The sequence below is a fragment of the Porites lutea genome, chromosome 1 (genome assembly GCF_958299795.1).
Source record: "Porites lutea chromosome 1, jaPorLute2.1, whole genome shotgun sequence".
NCBI lineage: Eukaryota > Metazoa > Cnidaria > Anthozoa > Scleractinia > Poritidae > Porites > Porites lutea.
The window spans coordinates 30,986,298-31,012,804 of NC_133201.1; the positions used below are offsets into that span (position 1 = coordinate 30,986,298).

A 26,507-nucleotide genomic window follows, 5' to 3' on the forward strand; every position below is an offset into this window, starting at 1 on the left:
ACAGATGGTAATACAAATGTGCTGCAAGGGAAAAAACATTGTTATTAACGCTTAAAAACCTCCGTGATTTTAGAAACAAGGTAACAGCGAAATATTGGTCAAATATGTTAAATCACCTGGATTGTCGCATTTCTCTTGTAACAAAAAGATCTGTAAACAAAGGCCAAAGGCAATCCTAGAACAATGGCAAGAAAATACAATCGCTAGAATTTATTGAACGCGAGAAACGAAAATTGCATTGAAAAAATCAGTTCCCATTTTGAGCTCATCTTGCATCTTAAGTAAACACTGGATTATAACCTCAACAGGTCTGGGACTTTCGAACCTACCGGGAACAATAGAACCCTCGTATGAAGTACAAAGTTCTAATATCACTCTCTGCCTGCTTGATCATTATTTTTGCCTTGTATCTTGGTTCAGATTTACTACGATATGAAACCTAGATGTAAACTTATGACTCCCATCTGTTGTAACTGGGTAAATTAACTTTGTGCGTAATGAGTTTATAACCCAGTGTGTCTACAATATCAATAAACATTATCTTATGGTTTAATGTTTTATACCGGCAATTAATTATTAGAATTTCCACACCCTTAAGATGCGTTTCGGTTGAGAAATTTTACCGTCAAGGATCACTGGACTTGTTCTGGACGTCAATAAACGGTTGCTTGAACGAGGAACAGAACTTACCAGTCAATAAGCCGACCATCAGTCGCAGTACAGCTTCCGCGACTCCAACCTTCCGTGCAACATCACCCATAACATTCCCGATGTCGCTACTTTCGGGGAACATTCTTGGCTAAGTATATGCGCGAAAAGAGTCTGTAAAGTTGTTTTCAACTACGACGATGGTGTCGTCACCTGATTAGACTTTAACATTCAATATAAACAAGTTCAAACACCCGAGCAACAAGCCATCGCAGCACCTAAGACGAATGAACACTGAACTGTCAAAAAAACGCGCGCCTGTTTTGTCTCGTTCGTGATCCAATTCTGTCACGCCAGTCTCACTGGGAAACCGATCCGATCGCGAAGAATTTTAATAGCTCAAATAGGATTTATAGACGAGTTTGGCGACGCCACCGGTGGCTAGAGTCTGAGCAGTCTCAAAAAGTATTAAATCATAAAAACAATTCTCAGATTTGGAAAATTAGCGCCCCTGAAGTTTGCCTGACTAAGCAAGGATTTTATTCTGCTCAGTCTGTCTGAGAGGCCTTAACCACCGTGAGACCGCGAGTTACTTTTTGAGGATCTCCAAAAGGTTTTTCGCGATACGGGATTTATCTCATTCAGTATTTCAAAGCAATATGGAGGCGAATCTAAAGATTAAAGTGTACACGGGTTGAGGAAAACCGAAAATCAGGATTGAGCGAAAATTTGGGCCGGGATGGCGGGAGTGAAGGAGCCTACTTTATCGCTCGCAGCGCGTAGCTCTGAGGAGAAAAGACAAATGCTCGCGGTCTACCTCTAAAGGAGACCATATTACACCGCACTGTGAAAGGCATTTGCTTTTTTTATAGATGTTTCTTTGTACGCACAACCATGAATTAAGTCGTTGTTGTTGTTTTTCATGGGGGAGGGAAAGGAGGGTGCTATTCGAGGGGGCGCTTGTTTGATGAATATTGTGCTCTAGGGAGTGGGCGCTTATTCCGAGGACAGCGCCGATTAGAACGTGGGCGCTTATTCGAGGAAATATTGTAAGCCGAAAAGGAAATTCAATCTCTTGATGATCAGAGGCTAGACTGTTTGCAGTCTGGCTGCACATCAGCCTCGTTCCCAGTCGTTCTCGGTGATTTCGGATATGACTTCACCTGTCAAGCTTGTCGGGAAAGTTCGTGGTTCTAAGCCTCTCCTCTAGTCACTAGGATAGCGCCAACGGGACTGGGTACGAAGCTGGCTATACATGTAGTTCCGTACGTAAAGGCGGGTGGCAGTGATCGGTCATCTCGGTTTCAATTGTCCGGACGGAGCACCTGGTTCCTGTGTCTCTTCTCTGGGCGGACAAAAAAAGCAGCAGAAATCGAGCCTAACGAGTCAATAATGCCCCGCATAACACACCAGAATCGATTTAGTTAAATAAGTAACACTGGAAGATGTAACATACAAATAAGAAGTCCAAGAAACAAAGTTTTCACACAATATATTATAACACTTTTCAAAAAGTAAAAGTAAAAAGATAAGTCGTACTTTTACAGTGGCGAGGGAAGGAAGGACCTAACCCCAACTAACCCCCTCCCTAAGTAAATTAGATACCCTTTCCTAGATACCAAAACGGACGCCCTTTAATTTACAATGACCACTTGATTTTGACGATCTTACCGAAAAAGGGACAAAACCGGTCTAGACGGATAGATTCTAGGTCTAACCGAGCAGGAACGCCTAGAGACTAGGCTGGACAGAGGCCAATTTATGCAGCCTGGGACCAGGCAGCGCAGTGGGGGAAAGGCAAAAAAAGGGGTGAAACAGCAAAAGCGAAGAGCGAAGCGAGCCGAGTGGTGGTCTAAGGAGGGGGAAAGGGCGGTCGTTTCCTCTCCCCAGACTACTGCGGAGCCCAATGCGCAGACTGGTTCCAGGCTAGTGTGACCGGATTTAACGAGTCAATAATGCCCCGCATAACACACCAGAATCGATTTAGTTAAATAAGTAACACTGGAAGATATAACATACAAATAAGATTTTATTCTTCAGTTAGAACGAGAAGTCAAAGAAACAAAGTTTTCACACAATATATTATAACACTTTTCAAAAAGTAAAAATAAAAAGATAAGAGGTACTTTACAGTCTCATCCAAGTAAGGAATATCATGCTCTTTTTAGTGTTCTTTAAAGTGAATTTTCGGAAGTAAAAAAGATTATTGTGGCACAAGCTACGACAAGGTCACACACACGCTTTGCGTGTGAGAGAGAGAGACGCAAAGAAAAAATGAGATTGATACGTCCTATCTGCGTAACGCAGTCATCTAAGAAACAGGACTGCGTATTGAGCAGTATGGGGATGAAGTTGCTAGGAGCTACAGTCTTGGAGACAGAATGAAATGGAACAGCAGACCCTCACCCCCGCCTCCCCCCCCCCCCCCCCACCTTAAATCAAGAATGAAGCCGTGCGAAGGAGAAAACCCAAACGCGCCATATTAACATCCTTGATATGGGGGGGATGGGATAGGGTCTAAAAAATCCATCTTAGCATTTTGTCCAAGATTGTATATCTAAAAAAAAAGCTTGACGCGGGTTACGTAAACTGGAGAAGAGTTGCAGGCGAAATCTATCAAACTTCTCTTATTAGCACGTTAATATCCTGAAAACTGGTAAAAGAGAAAAAAGGATCTTTATATACAAATGATTAATACGCGGAGATAGTTGAATCCTCAGTTCTCTTTCTTTGACCTGCAAAATAAAAAAGTTGATGCATCGGTGTTATTTACATGCCACATGTTCCACAGCGCAATAGAAAAATTGAGCGTGCATAAGCAGTTATAACATTATATTTTCCTCAGACATTTGTTTGCGCCAACCCATTCTTGTAATATTTGCTTTACAACCTCTGCGACGAGACTAAGTTAGGGGAGATTAAGCAACAACGTTTTTGCGCGACGCACGTCAACCGGAAGTAGATTGTTTCTGCTCCTCGGCCGTGATTTTGAACACCTTCTTGGACAGATCGTCTCTATAAGAGTAAAGTCACTTAGCAATGTGTGGTTCCAGAAAATATCCATACCCCCCCCCTCTCCTCCCACGGAGGGGAACAGAAATTCCAAAGGGGAGGGGAAGGGGGGGCAAAAGGTGGCAATTTCTGCGCTCTACTGTCTAAACGCCTGGAACAGGCTAGTTATCTATCTGCTGCTTGTTACACAATATATTGTGGTATTCAATGTAATGTGATCATGTTCGTATAAGCCTGCTTCTAACATGTTTTTCACTGAAAGGAAGTAACTGAAGTTCACTGGTTTGAGAAATGGCATCACTTGTGTCATGTACGGCCGTACCACCTTCATGGTTCTCAGTGACTTATCGTTAATAATAAACTAAGAAAGACCCCTACAAGGCAAAATTGAGATCATCTGACACTGTATTAACATAAGAAAAAATATTTTTTCCCTCTTTATCGCAGAAACAATTATCTTTCGCATAAAGTATTTTGCAACGGCATTTTTGACGGAAATATCTTTCCAGGGGGTACCCAGCCAAGTTGGAAAATTTCGGAAATTCCAGGGGTTGGGGGAGGGGGTATGTCAAACACCCTCTGGTGGTGTAGAAAAAAGTGCCCTCCGTGGGAGTGGGGGGGGGGGGGTATGGATATTTTTGGAACTACACAATACAAATTTGGTAGCTTCAGACAGAAAAAAGGTCACTTTCCGAATAATAGCCGTCCCTCGATTAATCGCCTCCCTCGAAAAAATCGCCTCCCCTCTCCCCTTAGACGGAACTTTATAAAATAATCGCCTCTCTCGAATAATCGCTCCTTCCCCTACCCCTCTCGCCATCATCTCTTTCTTTTATTCCCTGAGCTACACCTGTTTGCCCAGAGTTCTGATTGGATCATAGTAAGTCTAAGTCCGATGTGATTGGCCAGAAAAACTACTCTGGTTTTTGTGAAACTAACACAACAATTGCTCTGAGTCTTACCTGTCCTTGTCACCGCGAGTCATTTTCTTAAAAACAGGATAGATTATTATGGGATACAAGGCATGCCATGTAAGGACGACCACGGGAACAATATAGTAAAGGCTCCACCAGATCTAAATTTAAAAAAAAAGAACATGAACCGGGGCATTGTGACAAAGGAACTGCCGGAAAAGGAAGATAATTTTTTGAACTAAGGTTCAAAATTGAGCACTTAAAACTTGGGACGGCTAGTGGGAAAATCGTAATCGGCCCGCGACCGTCGTAAATTTTACGAGTTCAATCACAAAATAACATTTCCGGGTTCAGCTCATGGCACTTTTTTTAATCTTAAAGTTGTGTATTGGCTGTGGCGCGAGACTGGATGCGATACAGAGGTTAAAAGAGCTACATTACCTCTTATAACCACCAACTAAAATGACAAGACTAACATTCCGTGATTCTAAATGAATTATATCATTAAACATCCGTTCGGTTTTCTTAGTAATTTTCTAAGTGGAAAGAAGATGATGGAAATGTGGGAATACACATCATCTTCATTCTATGTTTCATTCTTTTCCCAGGTTAAGATGAACACAACAAATTGGCCTGTTTCCAATGTATGGGTCTTCGTAGCTCAGTTGGTAGAGCACTGCAGCGCTATCGCAGAGGCCATAGGTTCGAATCCCGTTGAAGCCCTGAAGGTTTCTGACGGGTTTATTTGCTATTGCGAAAATTGCGATTACAACTGCCACAGCCATACCTTCATATAAATTTTGTGCAATTATTAATTGTTTGAAAATTTGGAAGTTTCCTCGGCCTGGCCCACAAGATCTTACCTTACTTTAAATGGCAGAGAAGGTTTTACAAGTTGATCTAATTACTGTAATTCAACATCATTCAGCAACTTTCTAATCACAGAACTTTCTCAGCCTCGTACTTTCAAAAATAGAAATTAAAGGGTTTTACAGCCAGAAAATACAACCGTATATCTTCGCTCTTCACCGCTAAGAACGAAGCGTCTCTAGCGGGGCGGAGCGTGTATAGACAGCTGTATTCGCAGACTTAGAGTTTTCTTACCCGATGGAATCGTTGAAAGCTAAGCAAATTAAAAGCCACATTACAGTATCCAAGACCAAACATCATAATGAACCAATACCCTGCAATAACAGGGATTTTGACGAATGCAGGCGTCGCTGCTAAAGGCTTCTGGGCCACTGTGTAACACATGTTGGTTACCTGGTAAAGAAAGGGGTAGAACATCAGCGATAATAAGTAAACAGCAAAGTGCTCTTGATTTTCTTATTAAACTGCTAATAGTCCAGCTTCGAGTTCCCCATGACAGTTGAATGAAAGCACTGGAGACACTTTTGAACAGGGTTAGCCTCTACCCGAAGTAAATATATTCACAAATTCCAGCGAGATGAGGACCATCTTACAACTCAGTCTATTATTTATTTTCGATGTACAGAGACCTTCCTGTCGGTCACGCAAATATTTTATTTGAGGTCGGGGCTAACCCTCTATCAATGAGTAATTATTGTTTGTACTCAGCGGTAATTTTTTATCACGAAAAGGGACTATTGAAAATTTTGCTCATACATATGGCGGACTGTGTGGAGAGAGCTTAGGCTGTAGTTAAAAAACTGAACCTCAAAAAGGATCATTTACGCGTAGATGAAAGTCTAACCTGTTTCTCCATCAAGATGATGACAAATTCTAAAAAGAAGCAGATAAAATATCCCACAAATAATCCATGCCAAACTGCAAGGAACATTAGCGTCAAGAAGTGAGACAGATTCTTGTTCCCGAGGAAACGAAGTCGTTTGAAGACGTATCTACAATAGAGTCAAAACAGTTTTATCAGACTGAGAATTTGCCAAAAAGGTGCTCTTTTTTAATTTGAAACGAAATGCAAAAGAAAAGATTCATTTTGCAAAGACTATTTCTAATACTGAAGCAGCTGAGTGGAACATCAGTATAACGAAGATATCCATGGATTTGGGACGGGATTCAATATGGCTTCCTCTTTCGCGACAGTTTCAGAAGACGACATTTTAGCAACAAATGAAGCAGTTGTACCAAAAAATAAAAGAAAGCGACGAAATTTGGCTTGTCGGTGTTTACTGGTAGGTAGAAGGGTATTTCCTCACTGTTTTTGTGACAAAGACGTGAAAATGCAACTGACAAACCTCGGAAACACATTTAAGTAAACCAGGCTGTTACTTCTTTGCACCGGAAGGATAAACGCATATGAGTAAAAATTATCTACAAACCTGAATACCCATTTATTTGTATTGATGTTGAAGGAGTCGATACATTGCTGAAAAATAAAACAACGAGTATCAGCGCTATGAAGTGATCTTTTCTGTACTTATTGGTCTGGTTCCCCAATCGGGTAAGATGAAGCGCATCAAGTGTTCTGACTGACTACGCAAAAGTGCAAGATGGGCCCATCTTGCTCGCTCGGTATTTCCCCTCCTTTACAAGGAAACATTTTCTTCATTGGCCATCCTTTATTGACCAATTGCTCGGTCTTTACCATAAATTAAGAAAACAACAACAAAAACAACTTTATTTGTACCCTACAATGATTTACATGAAACAAAAAAAAAATAGACAAAATATGGAGAGAGTACAGGTTGCCCATAATAACCATTGAGGGCTAAAAAGATAGGACAGCCTTACTCAGGTTATTAAAAAATGATTATGCTAAAGAGTCAGGTACCGCACACCACACACGCCATCTTGCCTGACCGCTGACCGCTGAAAGAGGCGCAAGCGCAAAGCGATCCAAAGAAAGTACCACAACTCACCTGGAAAGTATACAGAGTCTCATAAACCGAAACCTTGATATTTCTAAGTCCATCCCACATCACTTTACCGTCTTTTGTCCGACCGTTGTAACTTAGTCCTGATATAATGCAACTTCCTTCCTAAGAAACAACAAAAAAAAACTTCTGTCAGATAGAAGCCATGTTGTAGTTTGTAAGCAACGTGGGTGTCTTAAGGTCGTAGGACCTGTGTGAAGGAAAGTACCTGTTGGAGAAAATGAATTAGATTACAAAGTCCACTTGTCAAATCTTGAAATCTAATTCATTTTCTTTTTTTACAAAAATTATGGACTTTGGACTTCATAGTAATGTATTCATTTTCTTCTCTTTTTTAGAAAAGCACAACAGCACTTGTCAAATACTATAGACATAGCATTAGAATAAGCTGATGTAGTGACTGTACAATTGCATGTGTGTAAGGTGTGTACTCAGTACACGTGTGTATGTATGCTATGTGATAATTATTGTGATTGTTGTACTTTGAAATAACTGAAATTAAAGGAGGGACACTTCGCCATTAACTACATGCATGGTTAAGAAAATACAGTCGAACCTCCCTTAAGCGACCACCCAAAATGTGAAGATTAAATGGTAGGGCAAACCTCCCCGAATTTCGTCGTCGACGAAGGCTGGACGACGTTTTGCCAACCTTACGCATGCCCAGGGGCAGGAGGTCGCTTGGGAGAATCGAACCACAGGAGCTCCTCCCGAAAAGAGGTCAGGAAACATCTACTTTTTGCACCTACTTTTTGGACAAAGTTTACGACGTTTCGGCGCTCTCGGATGTCATTATCAAATCAAACGAAAATAGAATATGAATGTTCTATACTGAAATACAAGAAACTCTTTGTTTAACTTGTAACATATTTAAATATGTCCCTTTTTTATGACCCACTGTTTTTTTTTTTTTCCTTGTATTTACAGGACATTCAAATTCTATTTTCTTTTACTTGATAATGACGTCCGAGAGCACAAAGTTGCGCGGGAAAAAGGGTTGTATTAAGTAACAATTAAGCGAAGGTATTGAAAGAGTTTCCAGTCTCGAATAATTAGCATAGTAACAAACAGAAATTCTTTTGACACACACTTTAGCACGAACAGAGTAAGTGCGCAAAAAAATTATTTGGAAAAAGAGAATTTTACTTACCGAGAGGCACCATACAGCCAAATACTTCATAAGAGCTAGTTTGCTGAAGAATATAACGAACCAAGCTTTACCAAGCAATGAGAACCTCTGCGGACAACAAAGCAGTGCTCAAGATTAAACACGCGGCACGGTACATAAGGACTAACTCATAATTTTAATGAAGGATATTCAGCGTAATAGTATTGTATATCTATAAGCTAAGCAGGGCTCGGAAAAAAATTGAATCCCAGATTGTCCTTTGGACTAGCAGCCCTCACAATTTGCTCACCCGAAGTCACTTCTTGATCTTCTTAGTTAATGAGTTTGTTAAAGAATGACTTGACTGGACACTATGGCATTCGGCAAGTAATCTTTAAAGGTTACCAACCCAGCAGGGAGTGTACTTGTCAAGGACTACCGGACGGAACAATTTTTGAGCCCTGCTAAGTCACTCCACTTCTCGTGGGGTGACCACAGACTACATCGTCTGGCGCAAAATATCGGCGAAGCTCGGCATGCTTCCTAAAGCGTGCAAGGTCATTCCGAGTGAGTCGTGTTTAACACTTAATAACGCCATGATATTTCCAGTACTCGACTATAGCGCTGTCGTATGAGCCTCCCTTACTTTTGTTTGTACCATTTTTTTATCTTTATTTGTCTTGTGTGTTGCTGTTTTTTTCTTTTTCATCAGGGCTCTATTCAAACCAGCCACGCTAACCTGGGCACCCCTCACTACATATTGTTTAAAATTAAATAAAATATAATAAAATAAATAAATAAAAATAAAGTAGATGCCATGGTCAGTAAGGCCAAATACCAAAGCCGTAACCTGGCCGTATTGTACGCTAAATTTGTTCTCAGTTTAAACCAGTGTTAGACCTACGTTACCAGTGTTGAAACCATCACAAAAAGCCAACTTAAATAGGATCATGGATAGGATGAATAGGGCATGTACTATTTCTAAAAACCGGAACACCGGAACAGCTCGGAACACTCGGAAAAGACACTGGATCAGCCGGGAAAACCTAGTAAACTGGGAATTATTAAAATTAAAGAGGCAAATAGACCTTACCCTTATCTACAAAAAATAAATGTTCTTTCTATTTGTTTTATTCATTTGACGTGTTCATGGTTGCTGATCTCTATTCCTGGTTTTTGCACATGCGATTTAACCTGGGAACAGATTTTACATAGATCACAGGTACACTTTTTCGTAACTATATCCTGTGGATTGTTACAACTTGTCAAGGGGACAAGTACAACTTATTACAAAATGGCACTCGTGTCAAAATCACACTGTTGTGACACCCTTAAAACGTGACACGATTGAGTTTTAAAACTGACCTGGAAGTCGTCTGATAAAAGATTAGTGACTGATAGGTATGGTTCAAATGCAGCATAGAGACCAAGGTACATTACACCAAGAAACATGCGCTTTAAACCTTCTGACACCCTACGAGATAAAGGGAAAAACAAAAGCTTAGATGCGTTTAAGTACAAATCAAAAGGTCTGTGTCACGGTTGTCTAGTTTATTTTTCAATATTGCCAATTAAGCGTCCTTATTGGCCATGGAACTCAAACTTAGTGAAGAAAGTACTTGTAAATAACAATCAAGCTTTGGTGTAAATGGGGCTTTAGACGCATAGCACGTAAAGCTTTTTCTTCATGGGTTATATATCAAATCACTTAATTGTTTCAGTGTTTAATATCAACTCTGTCGATTCAACCCATTTTCCTTTGGAAAATGTATGGGCCAAGTTCCTTCATGTTAAGGTACCGTTACCGTGAATTGTTGTCGTCCTTTTTGTCCACCAGTGTTCCATCCACAAATGACAGGTATGCCTTGATTTGAAACTGCAAGAGAAGTAACACATACTGTATAAGAAAAAAAAAGACATACTCAAAACACCTCTCGACAACAAACGACTCCCAAGAAAAAACAAATACATCAATTGATAATAGGTAATTTGCTTCCACTTCTTCCGATTGTTAACAACCTTTTCTTATTCAGAACTGAACATTGCTGGATCATGGTTGTCAGGTGAAGTTTATTCCATGCAAGGGTAAAAGCAGCCCCAGAATTTTTACACCTACCCACTTAGAGTCTACAAAAAACTATGTATATGTTACGGGTCAAATTTGATTTCAGGTAAAGTTTGATTCAACCTAGGTTGATTCTCACTTTCCTTTGTCGTCTAGGGCAAATTTAGTTAGTATAACGTCAAGCTGGTCTCATCTGGGAACATCCTGGTCTGTAAACACAACGACAAATTTGGTATCTAAGTCATTAATCTTTCATTTTTTTTACAAAAAACGTTTTCCCTTTAAAAAAAATACTCGATGGAGATATAATAAGTTTAGCCTAACTTCTATAATAAAGGGAAGAAACATTACTCCTGCTTCAACTGCTTGGCTTTCTGCCAGTTGTATTCCACTTCATCTATGATGATTCTATTTGATTTCCGTAGTCAGCTTGTTGATAGTTTTCCATGTTTTGTGTTGATGTGTTAATTACCACACGCAAAAATGTGTGAAGATATTATTCCTCAAGTGGCCAGCATCTGTGCAAATTTAATCGAACTATAGAACGTAGTTTGGGACACCAACATGGCTGCTGTTTCATTGTTTTGAAACACCAATATGGCCACCATGACATCACGTGAAAACGGTCTTAGGACAGGTTTTGGTTTTATTCAAGTACAGCTTAAGTTAGATAAAGCTGCACTAGACTAAGAGCAGTCTCCCTTTATTCTTAGTCCATCCAGCAAAACGCACGAGACACGCAAATGACCACGCGCGTGAATGAAGGCGTGAGATGGGAGAGGCACCTAGTTTCTCGAATCTCGCCGTTCCACACCCGTGCACTCACGCACTCCTAAGTCTGAAGAAGAAGAAAGACTGCTTGCAGTCTAAATAATTTAATTAAACAATTAAATTCCCTGTTTGTGTTATTACATGGCTTGAAATTACCTGAGGGCCAACTAAAAATCCACCATAAAAATAAGAAAGGCCAAGCATCTGAAAAAGGAAAGAAAACAGCATTAACTTCACTAAAAATCTCCTAATCCAGGCATAAATAAATACGCCAAAATTATAAAACTTTTAAATTCAATGGAATCAAAATTCTTCAAAAAACACGTTGAGGTTTCTATCATAGTAGCTGGACTTTTGAAAACAGAATAATATTTCTTCTGAAAGTTTTGAGCCGAGAAGTCATTTCATAAGCAGGTTGAGCATGATCATCCAGGTGAACAGTCACTGTCAACAACAGTCCTATTCAGGACTACGTTCCCCTGGACAATCATGCTCAACCTACTTAAGAAAAATATTATTATGAACTACATGTATACTAAAGAATTAGGTTATCTGACCAGAAAAAAGACCAGATCATGAATTTTTCTATTCCAAGAGGCCTACAGGATGCGTGACTGTGCAACACTCTTGAAATTGAAAGTACCTCTAACCTGGCTGTCACATTGAGAACTCAACATTAAAAAAAATAACATGTGTAGTGTGTTACCTGTAGAAGGGTGGGAGGTGTTGCAATGGCAGTGGTCTTAAAATCTGCAGACAATTTCTCCTAGGAGAGTTAAAAAAACAATTCATTTTACTATTAACTCTACTACACTCTTTACAATACAACGTACTATAAGAATGTAAAATATGTATCGTCCGCTTGAGGGTAGTCATGAATAGGGCTGTTGTTGACAGTGACTGATATTTCAACAACCTGTGTGGTAGTCATCTTCAGAGTTAAAGTGAGTTGTATCTCGTCAGTTGATGGTATTAGATGTACCAAAAATTAAGAATTAATTTTTGGTATAAATATAATTTTATAACATATTAATAATAATTATTAATTTATTACCATTACATATTAATAATTATTATTAATATGTAATAAAATTATATTTAAGTTCAGGGTACATAAACCTTTCCAGTGCACAATATTTTTTATGTTGTATTTTGTAAGTTGATGGTATAGCATATGCCACAATTAACACTTAATAACATCATGTACAGTTATATTATATTAGTTGCATGACTTGTAAGTTCAAGAGACATAAAACTTTCCAGTTTTTTTTACAGTACCTGGTCTTGGTTACCATCATAGTAGTCCCAGGCCACACCTAAATGCATAAAAACAACAATATTATTAAATATCTTTCAGATGCTTTTTCCATATCTTTAAAAATTTTTTCCACTGGAACGGGCCAAAGATTAATGTTTCATTTGCTTTTCATCCAAACTTCTTGGAAATTTTTTGAACGGGTGAACAACCATGGCCTTTGACTATTGGCACCATAACAGCAAGCCACCCTGCTGCCGCATACAACTCAACCCTAAAGCCAGCAGTTTCATTGAAATCAAGAAGAAAAAGGGTTAATTTCACCTCCCCACCAGGGACTGGGCATGCACTAACAGCCAGATTTAAAGTTTCTAAACATTTATTTACAACTTACTTATAAGCCTCAATGTCAGAATACACTGTGGTGTGGTCCAGTTCACATCATAATCTCCTGACGCATAGTATGCATAACTTGTCAACAAATATCCCTGTAAGAGGAAGAACATGTAAAAAAAGTTATTAATAAGTCATGCAAACACAACAAACCAAAAATGACATTTTTGGCTAAAGGTACAGGAGTTAACCGTTGGCTATAGTTGCATAATTTCTGGCCAGTTTCTCAAATACAGTCTAAAGAGAGGGAGCAGTAAAAAATTGCACTGTAAATCAACTTAATTTGTAACAGCTGAATACAGTGTTCACAAATACGCCAAAATTGTTCAGATGACTCCACAGGGGTTACAGAGGGAGTCACTTTGACTCCAGAAATTTTCGGAAACAAACACAGTTTTGTCCCGACCTTTTTCGCAACAAATACAAGTTACGTTAATTGTAAACGTTGTAAACCTTGATTAAATCATCAAAATTAAAGAATTATAATGCACGACAAAACAGGAAGAGGATAAATTACGATCTAATGCACCTGTCAATGTAAATCCCGTGGGGGGAGGAGTGCGGACAAGGGGCGGGGATTTGATGCCTGAGACTATCCCCCTGTCGGGCTTTTGATCGTGCAAAGCGACCCCGGGGTCGGGACATTTGACTTTGAGCGATAGAAGCCTGGTATCAATTCAGAAGCGGTAACCAAGTCCGTCCCTTGAGGCTTTCTGAAAGTCACGCTGTTGGAGAAAGTTATGAAGTTTTCATTTGTTTTAATCGCCATAATCCGATACTTTACATGTACACTGTCATCTAAAGAGATAATGTCTATTTTGAGAAAGTTTTTATCTTCAAGTTCCCATCTGATTGTAAACCTCGAGTGAAATCGAATTCTACCATGAAAGTCAGAGGATTTCTTACAGGTCACTGATCCGACCTGTTCCGACATGTTGAGCCGATGTTATAAAGCATTTTATGTTTCAATAATATAATAGCAAGGTCAATCTTCCTGGAGTGATTATGTTGTGCTAGTGGAGAGAAAAAATACTTAATTACAGCGAGTAATTTAACAGAGCTTACGTTAACCTTAAATAAAAGTATTAATAACGTACTTTTGAAATGTTCTTTCATTCATTGCTGCAGAGCGACCGAAGGGAGCGAGCAGCAACATAATCAGGATTTAAAGGAAATATATAAGGGGCGACGAATTCTCGAATTCATCACTTTTTACCACAATGCATTGCATTTAACCACACTTTTTACCACAATGCATTGCATTTAACCAGAGTGCATTGCGCCACGAACAACTCAAAGAAAAACACGGGGAAGTTCGGTGGGTGAGAGAGTACATCGTTCGCTGCTCAGACTTAGACTTAGACCTTAGACCTAGTTTTCTTTGTGGCAAATTTTCTAAAGCACGGTTAGAGGTCTTACCAAATTTTAAGACACGCAGGAGTCTTTCAGATGAGTACGATGGTTAACTTGGGGATTGGATTTCAATTCAAGAGCCTTTGACTCGTCCAGGTGTTAAACCTGACGAGAAGATGAGCATTTGCTCTTCGACTCCGCAATACGGGGGATATACAAATTCCAGCTTGCTAGAAGGTGATGTGAAAGTGAGAAAATGTCATGCAGTGCTATTCTTAAGAAACTGTATGAGCCGAAAATGGATGTGATTTTGACCATTCGCTTCAAAATAACAGCGGAAATCGAGATCACAAAACATATGTTTTGTGTCCTACTTTGCAGACGAGGACGTGTATTGGCGTTTTGAAAAGCATAATTATGTTCTTTCATTCATTCATTGCCATGGAATATGCATTTACATTGTTTTTTCACTGTTAATAGCTCGGTTAATGCGGCTGGCGATCATCTTGCTGGCGGAAGTTTCATGGAAAAGGAATAAAATAATAAAATCAAGACTTTTCCTACAAAATTATGTAATCAGCCTCTGTGGTGTAGTGGTTAGGTGTAGTCGCGTCGAGCCGAAGGTGCAGTGTTCGATCCTACCGAATTCTTTATTCCTTCTTTCTTTTTTTTTCCGTTTTTTGTGTTGTTGTTTTCTATAAATATATAGCTAAATAACTGTTACTTAATAAAGTGCAACAAACAGCAAGAAAAGTATTGTGTTTCCAGAGAAAATATCGTGCACCGTATATTAAATATATGGATAAACAATCTGAATTTCTATTATTTCCTACAATTTACTGTGGGAAAACCAGAGTTATAACCACTTGATCATTTTCTAAACAACGTTTCCACGAGTTCTTTCTATAGACTGATAGTAAATATTCTAGTACTTTCCAACATGTAAATAGGACATTCAATGTCATTTTCGATTCTATTAAGTCTCACTGCCTAACTAATGCCAGTATCAACAGAATGTGCCGCAGCGTTACTATCTTTTAGATACCCTAGTTTTATATAGTATTATAGTATTGTTTGTTTAGATTTTTCCCCCGGGGTGGGGGCTTTTTTGACACTTTTGATTGACCTTTGGTTTCCCATCCTGGGGAATTTGATCAAAAAATTTTATAATTTGTCAAATCCCCACCCCTTGCCCACACTCCCCCCCCCCCCCCCACGGGGTTTACATTGATAGGTGCATAAGTTTACTCAATGACCACCATCATTGATTAGAGCTTTCCAGGTCAGCGGACCGCCACAGCTACTTCGTGTATCCCTCATGATAGTGTATACATGCCAGGACCACTTGCTGGAAAGTCTGAAAATGGCTTTTTTCATTGTGATACTTGACTCCAAATATTCCAAAATGACTCCAAAATTTGTGAAGCAGAAGCCACAGTGACTCCACTCATCAATAAAATTTGCAAACCCTGTGAATACTAGCCTGCAAGCAGAGCTTTCTTTTTAGCATAGTTTTTAGCAATTGTAAAATAGTTCACATGATCCATAGTTGGTTTGTTTACACCCCTAAGAGTAAACACACCAAGTACGCGCAACCCACAAATCAGATCCTCTAATACGATAAGTGTTTACAGTTCACAGCAATGTTCTGTGCCAAGACGTTTAAAGCCCTGTTTGCTCTAAACCGGTAACAGTAACAGAACATATCAATTAACATGCTTAATACCAGCCCTGTATTAGCCCTACCGTAACTGTCCTTTAAACAACCCGGCCCTGAAATTTAAATGTGTGCCCTTGGGAAGCCTGTGACCCTTAAAATGACCATGGACAACACTTACCATGTTAAATAAAAATGTGAGCCCAACTGTAACCATTGATGGTCCAACAATTTGCAAAAGTAAGTACGAAATGACGATGGCTATTAAGGAGTGTGCAAAACACCAGCCTTGAAAAAAAAACATTGTGAATATGACAGCATATCAATACTGCACTTAGCATAATATGAAAAGAAAATTCAGTGTTTTGTGGTCATACAATTTGTAGAGAAATTCATTGACGGTTGATGTGAATAGTGCTGTAAGGAAAATAAATGTGGAGAAATTGCATAATTTTCTGCATGATATTAACTTTTTTCTACTTAATGTGAACTCAAGGAAATTCCACACATTTAACAAACATTTTTCACAACTTATCAGAAGGCAAATGAATTTATTATTTATTTTAGGGTTAGAAGACATAGAAAATTGAGAATTAAACTAAGTTGAAACAATTTAACTTCAATTCATTAAGTTCATTTTGTATGAGAGAATAACTTATACCTTACAAGTGATACATTTTCGCTACACTTTACACACTTACCATAACAGAAAGCAGCTACACCCAACCCACAAAGGGTAAAATACACATGCTGAAAGCAGAAATAGCTTGGTATTAATAATAATCTCAGTCTTTATCCTCGTCCTGCATTAAGCATAAAGTTGTTCTTCTTGTGGTGCTAACTGTATTCTCAGTGGGTTCTAATTACTCAGTTTCTTGCAATAACACTTTAGGTAAGAATACCCTTTCAGATAGGAAAAGTCCATCGGCACTCTTCCTCTATTTGTTTGGCGTTAACTTTCACGAATGTGTTAGCATAGCATTTTCTTTTTTAAGGTGAAATTTGACCAGCATTTTGTGCAGAGAGTTGTATGGTCATGATTGACTTCAAACTTGCAGATATAAAACTATATATACCGAAATATACCTAAAAATATACCTATATTTGCTGAAAACAAGGAAAAATCTGTCATCGGACATTTTTTTTGTTTTATTCCCCCAAGCCTTGTTGCTGTTTCAGGTCAAAATTAAATTCAGGTTAAAATGTTTTAATCTGGGCTGATTTTCAATTTCTTTTGTCTCCTAGCCCTAATTATACATGAATTAGGGCTAGAAGGCCATGGAAACTGAGAATCAACCTTGGTTAAAAAGTTTGAACCTGAATTTAATTTTGACCAGTAACATAACCAAGTATGATCAAATTGGTATTTTCTCAAGATTGATCTCCATATATTTCCTTGAAGAATACCAGTAGTTGAGAAAAAAAAACAACAAACATTTCCCCCTTCTCCAATCAATTAATTGTCATGAATTTTCTCTTGAATATCTATAGATATTTTAGGAGAAAACTGATGTTGGTTACTCTTGCTTTAACAACAGGTTCAACTGTATTCATTGGCAATACATGTGAATGAACCTTGATCATGACACATCACATCATTCACATCATGGGTTGGGTGGGTACAGTAAGCTCATAAATGGACTGAGAGCAGCTGCCAGTGGCGCCTTTGTATGCTGACGTCCGAGCCTACAGTTCACATGTTAAAATTATTGTAAGAGGGTACGTATGTTGTCCTCTCATCCACGACTCTTCATTCACTCTCTTCTTTCATTCATTCATTCATTCATGATTATAGTTACCTGAAGAACTGGGTTTTTCCTGTAGAAGAATGCATGATAAAAAAATGCCAGTGGATACGCTGTAAAAAAATTAGTACAAAAAGAGAAATTGTGATAGAGTAGTAGTGAAGTAGTGGGAGAAGTTGATAAAATATCAAGTACATTCATCTTGTGTGATCATGTCCGTAATTCTCATGACCACTCTGTTTAACAAAGCATTTATATTACGAGGAGAAATTTGATGCTGATCACTCTTAATTTTGGAGCTTAAAGGGTCAAAAGGTAAAACCACATTGCCTTGTTCAAATTAAACCACGCTATAAATGACTGGAGATAGAGAACTAGAGTATTAAAGCTGAGCTGAATGATCATATCAAACAAACCAATAATACTGGCTTTAATAGCTTCTAAAGCAAAACTGATCTGACAAAAATTATGACACCTTCTATACATCACGTTATGATCACATTTTTCGTATGATACTTATGATACAGAGATACGTTTGTGTCAAAACGGCCAAAAAATAAATCTGTTTGCTTTCGTGGTTATACAGATGCAGGTGAGCAGAATAAATGCCGGCACGATCGACAAATACAACCCAGAACAGCAGTTAACATATACATGCACAATTTACCCGCCTTGTCATGAAAAAGTTTAATTCAAAGAATTGTACAACAAGGATAAAACTCAAAGTATGAAAGCAAGCAAGCAGTACTTTTCCTTTTTTTAATATAAAGAACATTCGGCTCAATTATTTTTTAGACTGAGAAATTAATTCGGTCAGCCTGATCTTTCATAATGAAGGTCGTCCAAGGTGACCAGTTGATCGTACCACTTTTTAAGGGAAGAAAAGTGACTCTATTTTTAACCCTTAACTTTAATAAAAAAAATAACTAAATTATAGCACAGCAATAACGTACCTGAAAAGAGTCCAATGACTAATCGGAGTCCGGGATCGGATAATCCAGTTGCTTTAACAAGAAAATCGATGCTCCCAAACCCGCCGCAATCCGCCATTTTGATATGATAAATGTGAGTGGAAATATGGGAAACTGGGGAGAGAAAATAAGAAAACTTCACGTGGTGGGAGGGGAGAGAGGGGGGCAATAATCGGCTCACGAGGGGAACGATCGCGACCTCTAAGAACTAAGACCTGTATTTGTTGCTTCAGTTTTTGGCATATTTGACTGGATTTTTTTTGGAATATATGTCGCCAGTATCCAGTAAGACGGTTACCGGTGAGAGATCAGGCCCGGGTGGTCTACCCTCCACCCCACCCCCACCTGCCTGTTGTAGCTCCAGGGGATCGGGACCATGAAATATGTCGGCTCGCAGGTTTGTGCTCGCAGGCCTCATGGACACAGGGGCAGGGAGACTGAACACGGCCGAAGTATGAACGGACCATTCGAACAGTTATGAGGGGAGGGACATGAATGTTTTTTTTGTGTGTGTGTGTGTGTTTTTTTTTTTTTTTTTTTTTTTTTTTTGCGTTAAAAAGACCCTTGTATGATTTTTTTTTTGGCCAGTGCATGAATAATTTTTAGGGCTACTTGGTGTGCATTTAACTTTCCCCGTGTTGCGCGAACATTTTTTTGTACTTCTTCTGCCCCCCAATAAGTTTTCTGATGTCATCGACAGGGTGTCCTGATCGTGGAACTGTGAACTGTGGAGTTTTGACATGCCTGAGCAGTGAACAAATTCCCTACTCAACAGTAGGCGCCCTTCGATAAATTTACTTTAATTTCAACTCCGTAGTGATAGGCTCAGAGGACCGAAAAAAAGATCTGATGAATAAATATATTTAGTATATACTACAACAGTGGATAGTGTTTTTCGCGCGCTCTGATTGGCTACTCAATCAGTGAATATCCTGCACTATTCACTGATTCACCTCCAGTTCCTCGGAGCGAGCGACTCCAAACTTGTGTAAGTTGCAAGCAAAATGCCTTTCCGGTTTGCTGCCGTAAACAAACAAAGAAATTTCACAACTAATCAAGCAAGCTGTTTCCGAAATACACGAAGAAGGTGACGAAGTTCGGATTGGAAGTTTTAACAGGTAAAGCTTTGTCTTTTTGACACGAATTTATCGATAAAACCGGTGAAAAAGTTTTTTGTTTACAAATGCAAATTAAGCTTAAGTCTTGCTTACTTTATTTAGTTGAGTTGTTCATAAATAAGCTTAAGACTAAATTTAATAATCTTTTTTTTATAGAATGATTTTAAATACAAAAAGAATTCACAACTCCGTTTGAAGAAATTTCCCCGCAAGAGCTAAACAAATGCCTTCAAAAGTTTTAGTTGCCGGCAAGAAAAAGCGACGGCCGCGGCCGCCCGGTCATTAGGCGCCAAAATTGTAATCGTTGGCAACAGTATTTGAGTTAAAAATCGTCGTTTTTGTGCTCAATTATCTCACTGTTTTAGTATATACTAAAACAATTATTCACCTCAGTGTCGGTGGCTAGTCGTGGATATTTACCTCACTGCTTCGCAGTTCGGTAAATATCCAGGACTAGCCACCTCCACTTCGGTGAATAATTGTTATTTACTACAAAATATAGTTCACTTTTATTTATTTAATTTTTTAAACGAGTCTTTTTTTTTTCAGTTATTTATTTATTTCGTTTGTTCGTTACATGAACTTTACACTGTGCATTTTTTGATAACCCCTCTTGAACTACTGATTGAAGAAGTTCACTCTTGCATAGAACGATGAACTTTCCGTATTGGATTGCATCCTGACATACTATTTTGTAGTCTGTTCCTGGCGTCATAGTGCGCTGTTTTCACGCTCCCGCTCACGTTTCGTCCCAGTGTCCCCAATAACTAGGGAACTTAAGCAAGGACGTTTTCGAGCGACGCGCGTCAACCGGAAGTGGCCGTTTTGCATTACTGGGCAGCAATATTTACGAAAAGGTCTCACTTCCGGTTGACCTGCGTCCTCCAGAAACGTCTTTGCTTTAAGCTCCCTCATGAGCATATAATCCACGAACTCAGCAGTAGATACAAAGAAACGGGGGAATGCATTGTATGGGCATCAGGTGGTGTGCAGTGTGGGGAAGGGGATTGAAACCAATTGGTTTTTTGAGGAAAAAAACAGCTCTGCACGCGCATTACACTTTTTAGTACATTTCTCTGCACGCTACGACGTAAAACCACATAATGCGAAAAGTCCCTACTGAATTGACGAAAACTACGGCATGCGGTATTCGTTCCAGTCCATGGGGAGGCCGTTCCCCGTTTACATGATTTCGCACCGGAACAAAATTCTCGCTCCTGTGCAGCAACCGGGGTGAGCCCGCGCCGGCATGACATTTTCTGATGGTATCTTGTAAACCATGGGAAAAAAATCAGCTCCTCAGAGTATAAAAATGACATACTCAGCAGACTGGCCAAGAACGTGGGTGAGAAGGAGGGTGAACCGGCTAAAGGTGAAAGTCGTCTGTTTCAATCCAATAATCTCAGTTATGTCGATATAAATTAAGCCCGCTACCCAAGCCTGAGGTGTGTGGCAAGTTGTACCAATTGCAGCCTGCGTCGCAAGCATTTCCGTTGAAAGATCGAGGAACACGAGGTTTTCATTTTTGGCCGCCCGTGAAATGGAACGAGAGCCAAAAAATAAACGACGGGGGAGAGGAAGGGGAAGGAAGAGAAAGGACGAGGAAGGCCCTTACCTTTCTTCCCCACCACTCCCTTCTCTTTTACTCGCGTCATTTTTCGCGCGGTCTTTTACGCTCGTTCCTCGTTCTTTGCTCCGAAACCAAAATGGCTTTAAATAAAATCTTCCTTTTTATCTTAAAACTTCAGAAAACCGAATATTTATTTAAGTTTCTCTTCCTATTAAGAAAATTAAGGCGGGCTTGAAAAACATTCCTTAATTATAATCAGTATTTCGAGTTTTCGTGTAACCCAAAGCCGGACGTTTTACTGTTCGCCATTAATATCCTCTGTTTTTCCTTTAGGTTCGAGAGGACATAAATCATGCCGTGCAAACTTGTTCTTGGCGAGAGAGTAGCCAAAAAATAAAAGCCATAAATTACTTAGAATTCGCCTTACTACTACAAAGAAAAATAACTAAATCTTGATTATTCGAGGAGGAAGTTTGTTTCGTCACAATTCAGGAAGCAACATCCTGAACTAAAAGAAATAGAAAAATTACTATAGTGGTAGTTGCCATGACGGTCTCTTTCCAACATGCGTTTACTCTACGATTAATGCTTTCAAACTAAATAGGCAATTTCTTTGGCTTGGAAAATGATGGTGAAAGAGCGGAGTTCAGTTTTTATTCTTTCGTGTTACGATTTGATTAAATCGCAATGTCTCTTGAATTGGCAGTTTGACAAATGTGAAGAATAGATATGACTATCATTTTGCCCACAAAAACATTTCGAGTGCTTAAAACCAAACTTTCAAAGTGAAAGTTTATTTCATAATAAACTGAAACAAAACAGCTCAAAAATGGAAACAGCTCAACATCGTTCATTCGAATCATAGCCTTCACTCGTCGATAAGAGAGGGTTTCTACCAGTCATCCACGTTTGAGGAGGAAGTTGTGCAGTCCTTAATCACGTGAAAACTGTTGGAGCACGCCCAGAAAAGTACAGCACTTAGGCATAAGTGAAAGATATTAATTCGTCCACGCCTTAAAACCGATCATTTGATAAATCTTCAATCTTGAGGTTTTTAACTCGATCAACAGAAAGAAACTTTTCAAGCCTACAGCTCAGCTAAGTCCTACCAAGAGATGAGCTTGACAATCATGCTAAGGTAAAAACTAAGGTGAAAACTAAGAAAAACAGCGGAGGAAAGGTGAGTGAGGATAAAACAGGGTTAAAAACGAGTGATTATTTCATTTAAACACGGAAAGGAGAGACGATGAACATCTGTCACGATTCTGGATGTTGTAAGACCGAGAACGTTTAAAGTAGCCTGAGAATAAAGCCGCCTTTCGACGCTTTCGCTACTGGAAGTATCTCCCGCGCCGAGAGGCGGCTGCATTGGCAAGGTACGCTTAAACTGAATCGTTGAAGTCGCGAAGAGAAGTCTGACCACAAGTCTTTGCTCTACTGAGGAACCAGAGGCTTTAAACATTACGTGCAGATCCTAAACTTGAAATGTTGAGACTACGTTTATAAAGTAAAAACGCTTAAATACATATGCTTTATGGCTTATAGAGTTACGATATAATTACCAAAATTTTCTCCATTTTTGGTAGACTACTAACTAGCATAAGTTGTCCTCAGTATACGTATTCTATTTTTCATCAGATTTGCTCGTTTTAGCGTACTGCGCATATACGTCAAAAACCTTATAAACCACCTAAACTGGAGGAAAAAGTTCACATGAAAACCGCACGACAGCAAAACCTCGGCTAAACTCTTTCTGCCAGAAGTGGCCAAAGTCAAAATTTCATTTTGCTAAAAAAAAATGCGGAAGAATAATCAGTACTGTGTCAAAGCACTGTCAGAGAGGATTTATTTGAATGGTGACGCCGCAATACTTTAAACGCACACTCACAGATAGAAAAGAGACTCCTTCGTTAACAGTGGGACTAGACGGTTAATACTGAAATAAAAAAAGACAGCGCTACAAGCAGTGTTCAAGGAATTACCCCTACGGAGTTCTAAAAGACGCAAATAAATATTCCATAAATAAATTACAATAAGCAAGGCTTACAAATTCACTCTCGCACAGAAGGGATTTTCAATATGTCAAAATACTTTTTTTTTATTCTTTATCAGTTTTTATACTTAAGATATTTTGCAGGGCAATGGAACTAAGAAACAAAGAAAGAGCTAAGATACCCTCAGCAAAAATTCAAAGCAACCTTTCAAAACGCATGTTGAATTATTTCGCTTCTGTTTCAACGTCGGGAGAAGAATTCCTTAGTAGTAAACAATATTATCTTAAAATCTTTTAACGTTAGGGAACGCTTTGTATCCATTCAATGACTTAAATTAATCTTCTAGTTCAGATTTTTTTTTTCATGACAAACTTTCAGTCTAGAATGGGAAAGATATATAACGGACCCACTTGAAAGGTCAAAGTAGCATCTAATATAAATGTTCAAACTCTGGAATTCTATTAACAAAACACACAATATAGACAATATACAATACTGATCGAAAGAGCATGTAGAGTGAGGCCACTATATTGCAAAATACATCGTTTGTTCTCTAATTCCACGGTCCATACAAAAAATTGCAACCATTTTTCAAGGACTTTTCAAGGACCAGATTAGACTTTCAAGGACCACCTACCAGGAATATAATTTCACAGATTGCACAAAAATGCACATTCCCAGTCTATTCCAATAAGACTTTAGGGCTTGAACTGTTTGCTTCACCAACTTCTCTACATTTTTCAGTTCACTGGTCTTAAATTGATAGTTATTTATTGCATAAAACATGGAGCGCTTTATGTAAATAACCTTTAAATTCTCCGAGCTATGATTTATATTCTGTCTTGGACAACCAAAGAGCATCAAAAAACTCTTTCCAGGCCACTACATTCAAAGTTGAAGAAAATTCAAGGACTTTTCAAGGACTTGCACAGAAATTTAAGGACTTTTCAAGGACTTCTCCTAAAATTCAAGGAATTTTCAAGACTGTGTAAAAACCCTGAATTCACTTTTTTCCTTTTTTTAAGTACAATGTATAAAAAAGGTAAAGAGTCCTTTAATATATGTCAGTAGCTCGAAATAGTCATCTGACTAACAAACCTGAGGCCAATGGTGTGCTCATTTTACCCGCTCCCCCCCCCCCCCCCCCTCTCTCCATCAGTACTCCTTTTTACGGGTATTTAAAGCTACTTAGGGCTACACGGACACCAGGAAAGAAGTTTAAAGAAGGATTTGAGGTAACACCTGGGAATCGAATTCGGGAGCCGCAACATAGAAGGCTGCACAATAACCAACTATGCTAATACTTCCTGCTAAGAATGTGGGATATTCAACATTCTCTCTCACTTAGTGACTTATTTTATTTTATTGATCTTCCATAAGAACTTTATTCCTAACTGTTGATTGAATGAATGAATGATATTTTTATTTAAACACGCGCGGTTAAAAACATCAGTCTGACATAGTTTTTGTTTTTAAATGAAAACTATAGAATAATGATACAGAAGTGAAGAAACAGCAACAATATTAAAATAATGGGATCAATGAAGTAAGGCCGTACATTGAGAAAATTATTATTTTTCTTTCCAACAAATTTCCAATTATGTGTTTCTCCAAAACTACTGAGTGAATGGTCAAAAGAAACCTTATAATAAAATTATAAAAACTGTTGTCAATATACCAGTTAAGAGAGTACTGTATCTTGAAACCTAAGCCAACAATCTCAGTCTTTCAAGGAACTCTGCAACTGATGTCAGCCAAAGCCATCTGCAGTGGAGCAAACGTCAAAGGGCTCTTCCAAATAAAAGAAAAGAAAACATATCCTGAATCAACAGGGGTAGCATAAATTCTTTCTATCTGCTCTTAACAAAATTTACCTTACTTTAGGGGCAAGTTTGTGAAGAAAACAAGCATTTAAAAGGGTAAAGAAGGAGCAGTTCATAAAATCGGTCTAGTTCTCCGGCCAACCTCCCACAGTACTTAGAAATGATGTTGAATCGACGAAATCACTACCTTCATGTCAACCTTTGTATTGGCTGTTTTGTGTTGACTCCGTGATAGTAACGTGTTAGCAAGCTCTCCATTTGAGGGATGTTGTGAAAAGCTACACAAAAGCAGCACTCTAGAGCAAGGAGCGTATAATACAGGAGACCCTTGTAGCTGCTTGCTTACACATTCTCTCATGGCTTGTTTTGCTCGCCATTCAAAATAAAGAATTTGCTTGCATGCTACAATGCGAAATAAGAACAGACTTCCAAGAGCAGTCTTCTTTGATATTATGGCTGTTACCACGCATAACAGCCATTTCCATGTATGCTTTCTCATGACCCAACTGCTTTAAAATGGAAATAATAGGTATTTGGCAGCAGTATTAATTTTGTAGAATGCTGAGAGGCTGCCAAAAGCCAAATGATTCAAATGATGAAGTTTAGTAATAAGAGTCAAGAAACTTAGTGAATCGGAGTCATTATACCAATGATTATGTTATCTCTGCATCCTGCATCCCTGTTGCATAAAAATCCTAAAAGATGAAAAATAATTCATGACATGTGCCCCATAGGATGCAAAGTATGATCAATCAATAATACATGAAGATTTTTTGGAAGAATATCCTGTTTGTGCAATTTCTATGGCTGTTGTTTAAAGATGCATATTCATTTTAGTCCTTTTTGTTCTTTAAATATATAGAAGGACTATATAACTTTAATTTCAGCAAACTGTAATAAATAATTTTGATGCCTTTCTCCAGATTAACTGTCTGTTTGCATACACTGTTAAGGCCCAAGCATTTTCAATTTAGGACTCCATGGTTTTTTTGTTTGTTTGTTTGTTTGTTTTGTTTTTTTTTTTAACTGGGACACACTAGTTATGGACAGGGACCAATGATTTTTCACAAGATGAGTACCAGGACACACAATAACTATTTCTAACAAAATCACTTTTATACTGGGGAAACTAACCTTGATTCACTCACAGTCATTCCCCATTCAACAGCCATTCAGCATTCTGCAAAATACCCCAGAGAATGGATACACAGAATGCAGCAGTTAAAAAACTACACACTGGATAAACCAAATTATG

At 38.6% G+C, this 26,507-nt stretch overlaps 2 protein-coding genes across 2 annotated transcripts in view; both read right to left on the bottom strand.

Annotated features, from left to right (window-relative positions):
- Nucleotides 1–935, bottom strand: part of LOC140948201 (lysophospholipid acyltransferase 5-like) — a 32,879-nt gene extending 31,944 nt beyond the window's left edge. Inside the window, exons 1-3 of the mRNA XM_073397423.1 lie at nucleotides 691–935; nucleotides 117–175; nucleotides 1–21 (exon numbers count right to left, since the gene is read on the bottom strand). The exon at nucleotides 1–21 is cut by the window's left edge and continues 28 nt beyond it. Coding sequence (XP_073253524.1) covers nucleotides 1–21; nucleotides 117–175; nucleotides 691–793 — 183 coding nt within the window. The 5' untranslated portion in view covers nucleotides 794–935. The remainder of the gene's footprint in view (nucleotides 22–116; nucleotides 176–690) is intronic.
- A 1,722-nt stretch (nucleotides 936–2,657) lies between these two features.
- On the bottom strand, nucleotides 2,658–18,861 carry LOC140948211 (lysophospholipid acyltransferase 5-like). The gene is made up of 17 exons (XM_073397434.1): nucleotides 18,730–18,861; nucleotides 17,831–17,889; nucleotides 16,733–16,781; nucleotides 16,213–16,319; nucleotides 13,023–13,116; nucleotides 12,652–12,689; nucleotides 12,080–12,139; nucleotides 11,530–11,577; nucleotides 10,343–10,413; nucleotides 9,903–10,011; nucleotides 8,580–8,666; nucleotides 7,415–7,534; nucleotides 6,875–6,921; nucleotides 6,289–6,436; nucleotides 5,679–5,837; nucleotides 4,623–4,735; nucleotides 2,658–3,383 (listed from the first exon to the last, which is right to left on the bottom strand). Exons 1-17 carry the CDS (start codon nucleotides 18,824–18,826, stop codon nucleotides 3,365–3,367), a joined length of 1,425 nt encoding a protein of 474 aa, XP_073253535.1. The 5' UTR covers nucleotides 18,827–18,861; the 3' UTR covers nucleotides 2,658–3,364.
- Between the last annotated feature and the right edge of the window lie 7,646 nt (nucleotides 18,862–26,507).